General features: G+C 37.7%; 1 protein-coding gene across 3 annotated transcripts in view; it reads right to left on the bottom strand.

The window, feature by feature from the left end:
- Window positions 1-15,187, bottom strand: part of LOC135204088 (connectin-like) — a 622,057-nt gene that overhangs the window by 1,025 nt on the left and 605,845 nt on the right. For 2 of the 3 annotated variants that reach the window (XM_064234090.1, XM_064234089.1), the window contains exon 6: window positions 2,215-2,397. In XM_064234090.1, the coding sequence (XP_064090160.1) occupies window positions 2,215-2,397 (183 nt within the window). The remainder of the gene's footprint in view (window positions 1-2,214; window positions 2,398-15,187) is intronic. The other variant, XM_064234091.1, reaches the window with a different exon arrangement.

Raw genomic sequence — 15,187 nt, 5'->3', positions numbered from 1 at the left:
ATTCTAAAGTCAGAAATTCAATAAAAAGAAATCTCGAAAATTGTTGAATTTACATATTTTCATTAGTCTTGGATGTTGAACCACATTGTGGTGTGTGCAACGGTTAACTTAAATTCCTCATCAAAACACAGTTTTAATCTCAAAGACTTTTTGATGGCATACATTTTTATTTCATTGATGTTCACTTCCAACCCTGAATTTTCGCACTGAGCTATGATCTGCCTTGAAGGGGGTTACCTTAGTTACCAGTTTACTTACTCAAGATACTCTTGAGTCTCATAGTTACCCTTTGCTGCTTGCATGTGACACCTAAGGTCTGCTGCAATTCTTTCAAGGCAAGAGGATGGGGTGAACTACCTCTCTCAGTCTTCTATTATTAGTTCAACTGGGTTAAATTTGCTACATTTCCAGCAAAAACACTCAAACAGTTAAGTTACTTAGATTCACTAAAAGGTCAGGCGTCATCAAAACGAGGGAGGATTTTAATGTGTAAGTGTTAAGTGATCAAAAAACAAAGTTACAGTAAACGAATATCCAAGACAAATCCTCAAGAAAATGAGAACTAGTAGTGCATTCTGTGCATTAGTATTTATGGGCTGTTAAATCAACTTAATGGCTACCTCACAGTATGTCAGAGAGAGAGAGAGAGAGAGAGAAGAGAGAGAGAGAGAGCACACAAGTTTCAAACTTTTAGTAGGCCAGGTAAGAGAAAGAGGGCAAAACGAATGGATAACTTGAATACCCATGGCAAGAGAGAGAGAGAGAGAGAGAGAGAGAGAGAGAGAGAGAGAGAGAGAGAGAGAGAGAGAGAGAGAGAGAGTACACTTTAAAACGCAACGGGAAAAAGAAGTCATAGTTATGCACCCAATTCTGTCAAGTCCCATGAACCTGAGAATCCCGTCGAGAGAGAGAGAGAGAGAGAGAGAGAGAGAGAGAGAGAGAGAGAGAGAAGGGGGGTGGGGTGTCGGACTGATCTGGCATAGAGCAAGAACGGGCCGAACTCAATCTCTCCCCAGATAATCGAGTCTCATTTGAAGCCCTTTTTAGTGCCGTGAGCAGCGGAGCGTGCGCAAACGAAGACGAATGGATAAATGAGCGAAAGGATGATATTTCAGGGTGCAAATCATGCTAGAGAAATGAAGCAAGAAATATGCAAGGATGAAAGGGCTGGGAAGAGGAAGGCTCAAATACCAGAAGAGGAATGGTGTAGAGTATGTGGGAATGGTAAACAGAGTAGGGTAAACAGAGGACTAATTGAAATCGGAAAAAGGGGGAAAAAAAAGACAGGGCGATCCGAGAACAATACAAAGGAAGGCCATATTAAATTTGGGAGAAGGAAGGTTAGAAAGGCTAGAGGAGAGAGAGAGGACTAAAATTGGATGGAAAAAATCACGATATAGGTTTTGTGATTATTTCTAAAATGAGACTGCATAAGTAAGAGGCAAAGACAGCATTATCTCATTATAATTTCAATATAATCCTGTTTATCTCCGCATTTACTGTAATCAGTACCATTCTTTTGAAAGACGGTGCTAGGTATTACAAACATTTTTCCATGAAATTAATCGGGTTAAACTGAATACATCGGGAGAATTTTCAAGAATCACTCGGAAAAATCAGGCACACCGAAACAGGGCGCTGGAAATAACAGCAGGTTATCTTTAATTCAGCAAAATTAAGCCTTCAGCAAGTTAAAGACCACAGCAGTAAGAATTTTTGTTAATGCATGCAAAGACAGAAAAATATTCTATTAGAAAAATTCTTACAAATATATCATTCACAGTATCATGTTTCAAAAGACTCCGACAAGCTAAACTGAAATAATGTCTAAAACACCCGATCTGCTTTATGTTTTCTGTAACAAAAGCAATTCTGAGGATCACAGATTCTATGAGGATTAGTGTACAGACTTAACAGAAAGCAAAATAGTCTTTTAACTAAAAGAGAAACAGAAATGTGAATAAATCTAGCTCCTTTGAAGCAAAATCTATTTACAGAAACTAGCAACATTTCTAGGGTGAAAGTTATTTTCATTAATAGCTATGTAACATGAATTACGTACTATCAAAGAGACAACAGCAATCAAAATAAAATATCAAACTAAGGAATCAAATGCAAGTAGAATAACTCTATTAGTTTTTGAGGTATCTAAAAGAAAAAGAAAGATAACGGCTTAAAAAAATAGACGTAAACACTCGAACAGAATCGACTCACCGATACCCAAAGTGGTCGTTTCGTAGACTGGCGTGACTGTCTCCCCTTCCAGCCTGGGAGGGAGCGTTCCGATCTCCAGGTAGCAAATGAGGGATTCAAGGTTCCTGCGCACTGGCTTGCTCTTCGTGGTGTTCCTCAGGGTGAACATCCAGCTCAGTCTGTTGTCGCAGCGGAAGTTGTTTCCTGCGGAAGGGAGGAACGAGATTTGAATAAAAGGCAAAAATTAAGTTGAATACAATAGGTAATCGGTAGTGAAGTCTTCATAACTTCTCGTTTGCATAATATTTTTGGATGAGTTTTTTTTTTACTGAAAACCTAGAAATAGAAGTTTTTGGAAGTACACAGAATCAAGACGAGGACTACAAGAAATAATTTTTTTGGGTGTTGCACCGTCGTAATAAAATCAAATATTATCTCGGCGGAAGGGAATATAAACTTTACGGGTGACTCAGTTCTCACACATTGCGTGCATACGTTTTGAAAAATCAGATACTTTTTTAAAGGAAAATAGGGATTTTTAGATGCTAAAAGACGAGTATTCCTTTTTGCACAGGGAAGAGAGACAAGAGCTAGCAGTCGAAATCTTTATATATCGTGCGAACTTTAAGTCATTGGATTAGTGGAATTTTAATTCTAATTCACAGGTAAATCAAAGTTCAAACCTTCCACATTTTGCCAAAACGAATCGATTGGATTCGATTTAACTTCCAGCCTTTATGTAGGCAGTCTCTAAAATATTCAGACAGCTAGAAACAAGAATTTTGAAAATCTAAGAAAAACAATACGAAAAAAAACCTAGTTGACTGAAAACGGAGGCCATGAATTAAAAAATATAATTTTGAATTATTATTTTATGTTCTCGGGTAATTCAAATTCAATGCAATTTTAACTTAAAACTTGTATTACATAGATCAAGTTCAATTTGGGCGGATTAACTGAACAGAAATGTCCAAACAAATATATGAAATTCCCTGAATATGCCAAGATGAAAAATTGGTCATTCATACAATGATACATTTAAATACATTTTAGTGTGGTTGATTTATTCATAAGATTTATTAGCATAACAGTAAAACGAATAACTAAAACAGTAGTTTTATAATTTAACAACTGTACGGGTCAGTTGACATGATTGTCAATAATAATAATAATAATAATAATAATAATAATAATTATTATTATTATATCGGCGTTGATTCCTTGGGAAAGGATCTTTACCATAATTTCCTCAGTCTACTCAGCTGTAAATGAGTACCTATCCCTGATGGGGTAGAGTCCAGCTATGGGTTAAATAGCAAAACTCAGCAATGATGGAAAGAAATGAAGGAATAAACGACAACGACGTAAATGGAACCTCTGGCAACAGAGGAGCTTCGTCCGGCAACCAGGTATTCAACCCAATTGAATGGGAAGACGGTCAGGTACTTGGAGGTCGTCATCCAGCAACTGATCACCACAACGACAGTAATCAGCAGCCTGAGATTGGAGCTACAGAGGCAAAAAGGAAGAAATGGACAAGAGAAGAAAATAAGGAAATATGGAGATGCTACATGAGAAGCAACCCGACGGAGAGAGGATTTAGAAGAAGATTGGTCAACATCTGGAATGAGAGGAATAACACCCCCCAAACAGAGCAGAGGCTGGCAGACCAAGTAAGGAACATAAAGAAAAAGAACTGGCTCTCCCCAACAGAAAGAGAAGAACTGGAAAGGGAAATGTCACACGACAACGAATTACACGAAGACGAACTGAGAGACGATGCCACAGAAGACGACAGGGAGGATGAGGTATCAAACAACGACACACGAAGAAACACCGACGAAGTAACAGAGAGAACGGAATGGGTAGAAAAGATTAGACAATGGATGGAGCCAGATACAGAGAGAACAAAGATCCCCTCCATGAAAGCCTACAACACCAAGAAATTAAGGGAGAAAACAAGGGAGGTCAATGAAATAATGGGCATAATACACACCACCAGTATCACAGAAACAAATAACTTGACATATGCAGGAGCAAGATTAGTAGCAGAACTGATTGGGGATTCGAACACCAACACCACCAGCACAACCAAACCCAACAGAAACCAAAAAAACAGCAACCCTCCTTGGAAAAGGCGCCTGGAAAAGCAAATCATGGTGATGAGATCTGACTTGAGTAAACTGAAAGAGATGGCAGAAAAAAAGGCTAAGAAGCAAGAAACAAGGGAGGAACTCAACGAGAAATACAAAGTACAAGAGAGGGGACTAAACAACACATAGAAGATGTAAAACGAGGCTTAAGGCCAAAGCACATAAGATCCAACGGTACACGAACAGGAATAAGGGATACCAACAGAACAAACTATCGGAACCAACCAGAAAAGACTATACAGCCAACTAAGAGGGGAAGACAACACCCAGAAATTCCTGAAGCCGAACCAAGTAAGAGACTCTGGGAAAACATATGGAGCAATCCGGTATCACACAACAAACATGCAACATGGCTCCAGGAAGTCAAGGAAGAAGAAACAGGGAGAATAAAACAAAGATTCACAGAGATCACGACAGACACAGTCAGACACCAACTAAAGAAAATGCCAAACTGGAAAGCCCCAGGTCCCGATGAAGTCCATGGATACTGGCTGAAAAACTTCAAGGCCCTACCCACGAATAGCAGAACAACTCCAGCATTGTATCTCAAATCACCAAGCACCCAAATGGATGACCAAAGGAAGAACATCCTTAGTACAAAAAGACAAGAGTAAGGGAAATATAGCCAGTAACTACAGGCCTATCACCTGCCTACCAATAATGTGGAAGTTACTAAAAGGTATCATCAGTGAAAGGCTATATAACTACCTAGAGGAGACAAACACCATTCCCCCACCAACAGAAAGGCTGCAGAAGGAAGTGTAGGGGCACAAAAGACCAGCTCCTGATAGACAAAATGGTAATGAAGAACAGTAGGAGAAGGAAAACCAACCTAAGCATGGCATGGATAGACTATAAGAAAGCCTTCGACATGATACCACACACATGGCTAATAGAATGCCTGAAAATATATGGGGCAGAGAGGAAAACACCATCAGCTTCCTCAAAAATACAATGCGCAACTGGAATACAATACTTACAAGCTCTGGAATAAGACTAGCAGAGGTTAATATCAGGAGAGGGATCTTCCAGGCGACTCACTGTCCCCACTACTCTTCTTAGTAGCCATGATTCCATGACAAAAGTACTACAGAAGATGGATGCCGGGTACCAACTCAAGAAAAGAGGCAACAGAATCAACCATCTGATGTTCATGGACGACATCAAGCTGTATGGTAAGAGCATCAAGGAAATAGATACCCTAATCCAGACTGTAAGGATTGTATCTGGGGACATCAGGATGGAGTTTGGAATAGAAAAATGCGCCTTAGTCAACATACAAAAAGGCAAAGTAACGAGAACTGAAGGGATAAAGCTACCAGATGGGACAACATCAAACACATAGATGAGACAGGATACAAATACCTGGGAATAATGGAAGGAGCGGATATAAAACACCAAGAGATGAAGGACACGATCAGGAAAGAATATATGCAGAGACTCAAAGCGATACTGAAGTCAAAAACTCACACTGGAAATATGATGAAAAGCATAAACACATGGGCAGTGCCAGTAATCAGATACAGCGCAGGAATAGTGGAAAGGACGAAGGCAGAACTCCGCACCATAGATCAGAAAACCAGGAAACATATGACAATACACAAAGCACTACACCCAAGAGCAAATACGGACAGACTATACATAACACGAAAGGAAGGAGGGAGAGGACTACTAAGTATAGAGGACTGCGTCAACATTGAGAACAGAGCACTGGGGCAATATCTGAAAACCAGTGAAGACGAGTGGCTAAAGAGTGCATGGGAAGAAGGACTAATAAAAGTAGACGAAGACCCAGAAATATACAGAGACAGGAGAAAGACAGACAGAACAGAGGACTGGCACAACAAACCAATGCACGGACAATACATGAGACAGACTAAAGAACTAGCCAGCGATGACAATTGGCAATGGCTACGAGGGGAGAGCTAAAGAAGGAAACTGAAGGAATGATAACAGCGGCACAAGATCAGGCCCTAAGAACCAGATATGTTCAAAGAAAAAGAACGATAGACGGAAATAACATCTCTCCCATATGTAGGAAGTGCAATACGAAAAATGAAACCATAAACCACATAGCAAGTGAATGCCCGGCACTTGCACAGAACCAGTACAAAAAGAGGCATGATTCAGTGGCAAAAGCCCTCCACTGGAGCCTGTGCAAGAAACATCAGCTACCTTACAGTAATAAGTGGTACGAGCACCAACCTGAGGGAGTGATAGAAAACGATCAGGCAAAGATCCTCTGGGACTATGGTATCAGAACGGATAGGGTGTGAATACAGTGCAAACAAAAGACCAGACGTGACGTTGATTGACAAAGTCAAGAAGAAAGTATCACTCATTGATGTCGCAATACCATGGGACACCAGAGTTGAGAGAAAGAGAGGGAAAAAATGGATAAGTATCAAGATCTGAAAATAGAAATAAGAAGGATATGGGATATGCCAGTGGAAATCGTACCCATAATCATAGGAGCACTAGGCGACGATCCCAAGAATGCCCTGAAAAGGAATCCTAGAAAAACTAGAGGCTGAAGTATGCTCCAGGACTCATGCAGAAGAGTGTGATCCTAGAAACGGCACACATAGTAAGGAAAGTGATGGACTCCTAAGGAGGCAGGATGCAACCCGGAACCCCACACTATAAATACCACCCAGTCGAATTGGAGGACTGTGATAGAGTAAAAATAATAATAATAATAATAATAATTTGATTCAGCACTTAAAAGGAAGAATGTGTCAGAGATTGTTGTTCTAATTTTCTCTGATCCAGCCTTCTTTACATGGAAACTCTTTAATAATTAATTAATAATAATAATAATAATAATAATATAATAATAATAATAATAATAATAATAACAAACATGCAACATGGCTCCAGGAACTCAAGGGAAGAAGAAACAGGGAGAATAAAACAAAGATTCACAGACATCACGACAGACACAGTCAGACACCAACTAAAGAAAATTGCCAAACTGGAAAGCCCCAGGTCCCGATGAAGTCCATGGATACTGGCTCAAAAACTTCAAGGCCCTACACCCACGAATAGCAGAACAACTCCAGCATTGTATCTCAAATCACCAAGCACCCAAATGGATGACCACAGGAAGAACATCCTTAGTACAAAAAGACAAGAGTAAGGGAAATATAGCCAATAACTACAGGCCTATCACCTGCCTACCAATAATGTGGAAATTACTAACAGGTATCATCAGTGAAAGGCTATACAAACTACCTAGAGGAGACAAACACCATCCCCCACCAACAGAAAGGCTGCAGAAGGAAATGTAGGGGCACAAAAGACCAGCTCCTGATAGACAAAATGGCAATGAAGAACTGTAGGAGGGAAGGAAAACCAACCTAAGCATGGCATGGATAGACTATAAGAAAGCCTTCGACATGATACCACACACATGGCTAATAGAATGCCTGAAAATATATGGGGCAGAGGAAAACACCATCAGCTTCCTCAAAAATACAATGCGCAACTGGAATACAATACTTACAAGCTCTGGAATAAGACTAGCAGAGGTTAATATCAGGAGAGGGATCTTCCAGGGCGATTCACTGTCCCCACTACTCTTCGTAGTAGCCATGATTCCCATGACAAAGTACTACAGAAGATGGATGCCGGGTACCAACTCAAGAAAAGAGGCAACAGAATCAACCATCTGTGTTCATGGACGACATCAAGCTGTATGGTAAGAGCATCAAGGAAATAGAAACCCTAATCCAGACTGTAAGGATTGTATCTGGGGACATCAGGATGGAGTTTGGAATAGAAAAATGCGCTTTAGTCAACATACAAAAGGCAAAGTAACGAGAACTGAAGGGATAAAGCTACCAGATGGGAGCAACATCAAACACATAGATGAGACAGGATACAAATACCTGGGAATAAGGAAGGAGGGGATATAAAACACCAAGAGATGAAGGACACGATCAGGAAAGAATATATGCGGAGACTCAAGGCGATACTCAAGTCAAAACTCAACGCCGGAAATATGATAAAAGCCATAAACACATGGGCAGTGCCAGTAATCAGATACAGCGCAGGAATAGTGAATGGACGAAGGCAGAACTCCGCAGCATAGATCAGAAAAACCAGGAAAACATATGACAATACACAAAGCACTACACCCAAGAGCAAATACGGACAGACTATACATAACACGAAAGGAAGGAGGAGAGGAGGACTACTAAGTATAGAGGACTGCGTCAACATTGAAAACAGAGCACTGGGGCAATATCTGAAAACCAGTGAAGACGAGTGCTAAAGAGTGCATGGAAGAAGGACTAATAAAAGCAGACGAAGACCCAGAAATATACAGAGACAGGAGAAAGACAGAAAGAACAGAGGACTGGCACAACAAACCAATGCACGGACAATACATGAGACAGACTTAAGAACTAGCCAGCGATGACAGTTTGGCAATGGCTACAGAGGGGAGAGCTAAAGAAGGAAACTGAAGGAATGATAACAGCGGCACAAGATCAGGCCCTAAGAACCAGATATGTTCAAAGTACGATAGACGGAAATAACATCTCTCCCATATGTAGGAAGTGCAATACGAAAAGTGAAACCATAAACCACATAGCAAGTGAATGCCCGGCACTTGCACAGAACCAGTACAAAAAGAGGCATGATTCAGTAGCAAAAGCCCTCCACTGGAGCCTGGGCAAGAAACATCAGCTACCTTGCAGTAATAAGTGGTACGAGCACCAACCTGAAGGAGTGATAGAAAACGATCAGGCAAAGATCCACTGGGACTATGGTATCAGAACGGATAGGGTGATACGTGCAAAACAGACCAGACGTGACGTTGATTGACAAGGTCAAGAAGAAAGTATCACTCATTGATGTCGCAATACCATGGGACACCAGAGTTGAAGAGAAAGAGAGGGAAAAATTGGATAAGTATCAAGATCTGAAAATAGAAATAAGAAGGATATGGGATATGCCAGTGGAAATCGTACCCATAATCATAGGAGCACTAGGCACGATCCCAAGATCCCTGAAAAGGAATCTAGAAAAACTAGAGGCTGAAGTAGCTCCAGGACTCATGCAGAAGAGTGTGATCCTAGAAACGGCACACATAGTAAGAAGAGTGATGGACTCCTAAGGAGGCAGGATGCAACCCGGAACCCCAAACTATAAATACCACCCAGTCGAATTGGAGGACTGTGATACATATAATAATAATAATCTCTGTCATTGTTATTCATGCTTTAATTCACATATCTATATGCAATTATTTTTCCAATGTCAATACATTGATCTTATCTATATTCATGGAAATCACCAAAGCAATTTGACGTCCAGAATACGAGCAACGAAAAGAACTTGGTTATAAAAATGACAATTAGAACAGTGAGGTTTCAAATGGATCAGAGCCAGTTATTGAAAATGCCTTAATATTATAATCATTATATCAAGCCATTTTTCATCATGACCTCAGTTGTCAGTTTGTGAAAAAGAGCAGTAAACACTATCAAGTTTCATGTGAACCCACCCCACTTCATGGCAAAAGAATATCAGTTTTTAGAAAACGTCCCCCAAAAGATGTTGACTCACACCTTACTCAACCGGCTAAAAGAAACATCAACCCGGTGGTTTGAAGAAGCCAGTCGGAAAAGGCGCCGCTTGGCCGGGTGCCTCTATTCCTGGCCCCTGCGCCAATTTCCCGACTTTAAACAAGGTCCATAAAATAAACAATAAGGCTGCTCAGATCCGCCTCATGCCCTGCCAGTGGATGATGAAGGCTCTATGAAGGGGGATTATCTCTCATCGTTTTTCATCACACTCGCAAAAGGGGGAATAACGTCATGTAAGGGCGCGGACAAAAAACGAGACAAAATGTATATAATGAAATGGTAGTCTTGTCTTTCTTTGTTATTAAGAAGTATTGTATTTGGTAATAAAACAGCAGTGAAAAATAATTAAAAATAGATACGTTCATTTATTCAACCGATATAAAGTATGAAACACTCAGAAATCTTCGCTTCTCTTCCTGACTGACTTTTGAATTGATGCTAATAAGAGGTAACACCTCTTTAGCAAAGCTATTTTTAATTCATTTATATATATTATATATATATATATATATATATATATATATATATATATATATATATATATTCAGACACATCAGGGAGTATCTCGTGTTTACCCATTATTTACAACTCGCGCAGATACATGTCATTCCAGGGATTATCCAACCCCACAACTCGCTCTTGCTGTGAATAACAGGATAGGATCTTTGTCAGGTAAAAGGAAACAGAGAGAGAGAGAAAAAATAAAGTTATTTCCATCCCAGAATTGTCACACGCAAAAATCTCTCTTTGACAAAGGGTTGAAAAAAAAGGGGGGGGGGGCGTTATAAACATTACGACATACGTAAGGTACTGCGTGTTTAGTGATGGCTTTTGTTTCTACACTTATTTATGAAGTTTAATTACTACATTATGTTTAATGATAGGAATGAGGGGAATGATATAAAAAGGGTATTTTTTCATAAACCTACTATCAGGAGCAAATATGAGTGGACTCAAGAAATATTCCTTAATAAAAGAGATTACAAAATTTTTTTCGAAAACCGCACAAACAGAAAATAAGCTTTATGTATATATCCGATTAAATGAAGCGATTTATTGTTAATCATTAAATAAATAAAACCCAACTTGGAACAGAATTTACTGAGAATTATAGAAGATTCTGTATTTAGTAAAAATTACTGGTTGGTGAAATTTAAATTTACAGTATAGGCTTGAAGGCAGAAAGAAGAATAAGATTAGCGGCCACGTTTACAGTGTGCCTAACGCAGGGAAATGTAGACGGTACTTTTCATTTTCCTCATCTACTCATAGTGTCTTTCCACCCAGCTGTGCAACTATCTTAATCTCACCTTCATTAATTTGGCTTCAACTTTTCTTTTAATAAATCCTCCGGCCAAGCACTACTTCAGTATAATAATAATAATAATAATAATAATAATAATAATAATAATAATAATAATAATAATAATAATAGTGGAAAAGTAAATCGACAATGGTATGTATGTCTGATTTTGTTATTTAAAATCAAAATCAAATCAAACAGACATACTATTGTGGATTTACTTTTCCATAACAACAACAACAACAACAATAATAATAACAATAATAATAATAATAGTAAGAACAACAAAGGAATCTGTACAAAGAAGTTTTTTGCCGCGTCTCTGCAATGCAACATGAATGACACCCATGATGCAAACCCATTGTTCCTCTGCAATAAAGTACAATTCTATTATGTTGCAAATGAAATTTCTTGCCTTGCCTTCATTTACAAAATCTCTGCATCGCAGCTACATAAATCATTAGCCACTGGTGATCACCTTTTGATTGTTGATCGAAATATGGTTTGTTAAAAATGTTTTTGGTTATGCTAAGATCTGCGAGGAATTTGTTTTGTGGAAGCTATCTTCGCCACCAGAGAGAGAGAGAGAGAGAGAGAGATATCAATTCATTACTGATCAGCTCCTGATATAACAAAGTCACATCAGAATCCATTTAGGTAATAAGCAAATGTTTTGCAATATCATTTGATTATCATTTACCGATGATGCTAAGGGAACAAAAGATGAAGAAGGAGAAGAAGAAGAGTTGGAGAAGTATTAGTAAATTATTAATGAAGAATGGAATAAAATTAGGACGAAGAAAAATAGAGAGAGGAAAAGGAATAAATAGAAAGGAACAGAATACAAGAGAAGGACAAGAATAAAAGTAAAATAGAGGAATAGAATAGTTAAAATGGAGGAAGCGAAAAGAGAATACGCTAGTACACAATAAGAAGTGAAAAAAGGAACGGGAAGTGGGAAAAAAGGAGAACGAAAGGAATAGAGAGGCGCATATGGAGAGTGAACTTATGCAAATGAGGAGGAAGAGACAGCAAGACTAAAAAGCATAACAATCAGATAATCGGCGGAGGGAGGAATACGACGAAGCAAAACGAGAAAGGAGAAGAAACCAGAAGTGAACATAAGAATGAAATAAAGGTAAAGATAAAAAAACAAGAAAAATGACAGTAAAAAAATACAACGAGGAACGTATCCGATTCCGTCCTCGACGCATCCGAACGACTAAGACTTAATCCTGGTGGAGGGGGGGGGGGGGCGTTGTATTAACGCCCCCAACCCCCTACGGCCAGAACAACGGTAATCTGATTAGCTGTGACGAAAGACATGTCGCAGATGATAAATACTTTTGAGCTGGTGATTCTCTCGTCCTCTTATATGCTCCCGACAAGGGTACGACATATTCTTTTCTCCCTGATGAGGAGGAGTTGGGAAATTGCGGAGTGAGACATCTTTGTATCCCGAGTCATATTTATTGCTAATTATAATGTTCATAATGATGATAATAATGAGCGACACCAGGTTTATCTAAATTGTAATAATGAAGAGGGCTGAAGTGCAGAGGGTTTCATTACAATTACCATGGCGACTACAACCACCACATTTAATAATAATAATAATAATAATAATAATAATAATAATAATAATAATAATAATAATTAATAACTAAACTTATCATACTTAGTAAATATTAATATTACAAGTATTATTATTTGTATCATTATTATTATTCTACTGAGAGGGATATAATACAATAATAATACGACGACGAAAAATTAGAAATATCCTTATAAGCTTAACGAATGCAGACAAATGGTAAGAATAAAGCCAATAACAAGAAGACAAATGGAAGAAGGGGATTAGAAGCAGCAAAAAAAAAAGAAAAGAAAAAAAGACTGCAACTCCACTTCCGGGATACGTCATAAGGTAGGTAGACCGCATGGCAACTGCAAATGCAATTTACCGAACATATATCACTTCACAGATCCACCGCGTTTCACAAATATGTTAGATGAATGTTTGAAGGGAAATGATGCCAACATTCTTGTGTGCTTTTTGAATTCGGTGCACGTTTATGAAAAAAAAATAATGTGTGTGTATATATATATATATATATATATATATATATATATATATATATTATATAGTATATATATATATATATATATATATATATATATATATATATTATATATATATATATATATATATATATATATATATATATATATATATATATATATATATATATATATATATATATATATATTATATATATATATATATATATATATATATGTATGTATGTTTATACTTACAGTATTGCATAAAAAGCCATTAAAAGCAGTAATATATTTACTAATATTATATATTAATTATACGTACATATACACGCATACATATCAATAAATATATTGCTATTTTTATTAATGAATGTTTTTATTATGCACCAATGTATTCTTAACTACGCAGACACTTTTACGTTGGTATGTAACCCCGTATTTGATGGAAATGTCCTATTCTATGGATGAGAATAATTGGAATGGTTTCTGAATAAAAAACGGCAAGTAGATAGACGGAAAAGTTATAGATAATAATAATGAAACGAACTAATGAAATGAGAGACAGTTCGGATAAATCATGAGAAAAGTTAAAAGTGTGTGAGTTATAATAATTACAAATCTAAACTATAAAGATAATGAAGGTAAGACAGATAAATATAAAAATGAGAGAGTGTTACTCAAGCGCGACAAAAGTAAACATGAAATCAACAAATAAATAAATAAAAATTGAGGAACTCGTTATTTTCCTTCATTAAAGCATAAATGCCATTTCTCGGACACTTGCCTTTTCGCCTCTATTTTCATGTCATTCAGAATTTCTCATTAAACTAATTTTTCCAAATGAGTTTTATAAAGAATTTTATTTCATAAAAACTTCCCAAAATTAATATCTACGCCTTTTAAAATATTTCTGTCTCATATATAACTACGAGTAGCCCGAACACAATAAAACGTGCAAAATTCTTTTCCATGTACTCTTCACTTTTGTAATATTTCTTACCATTAGTTTTTTTTAGTAAAGGTAAGATTGCATATAGATTTTTAAGGACAGGAGGATCATCATATTTTTTAAACTTCTGTTGCTCGAAGCAAAATTCCTTGATAAGAAAAAATAATTAATAAATAAAAACTTTTAATGATGAAAAGTTACGGGAACTTGATACCTGAGATATTTTTCCTTGAAGCTTCCCTTAAAACACTATTATTTTTCATCTTACACTTCTCTTTGTTTTTCGTTGATTTGTGCTCTATATCTACGACGACTCACTGACTGTGATGATACGCGCAAATGGCTAAATAATTTTCCAGGTTATTAATTCAGTTGGTAAGCTCTAGTTTAAGTTATCATTACCGTTTTATCTGAGCACACACACACACACACACACAGGAGTCTACGTATATCAATTCATTAATGATCTAATGGTCAACAGACTCACGTTACGCAGAAAATATGTATGTAAAATGGCAGCTCACGCGCATTATCCAGATGCGCCGGATATGATACATGTGTATGATAAATAAAAAATGATTGGATTCGTATGGAATGAGGACACATAGATTATCTCATTCATTTCTGCACCAATTATTCTAACATCCACAAGACGCGCATATAAGCTACACGTACGGAGGGATGACTAAGTACGCATGCGTCAACTTGGATGGTCAGGAACCTCTTGGTCTCTCTTTTCTTATTTTATCATTTTCGCTCACAATCAAATAAGGAATCTCCGCCCCCCACCCCCCGCACACATACAGACGGGAGTTTATCGTTTTAACTGACAACCAAATAAGGGCTCCCCTACACACACACTCACACACAGAGAGAGAGAGAGAGAGAGAGGAATTAGTATAACGATAGAGGGGAACCGACCTGGGTAGACTCC

Source organism: Macrobrachium nipponense, chromosome 44 (genome assembly GCF_015104395.2).
Source record: "Macrobrachium nipponense isolate FS-2020 chromosome 44, ASM1510439v2, whole genome shotgun sequence".
In the NCBI taxonomy this organism is placed as follows: domain Eukaryota; kingdom Metazoa; phylum Arthropoda; class Malacostraca; order Decapoda; family Palaemonidae; genus Macrobrachium; species Macrobrachium nipponense.
The sequence above is the reverse complement of the archived record's forward strand: the minus strand, read 5'-3'. Positions and strand labels throughout refer to the sequence as shown.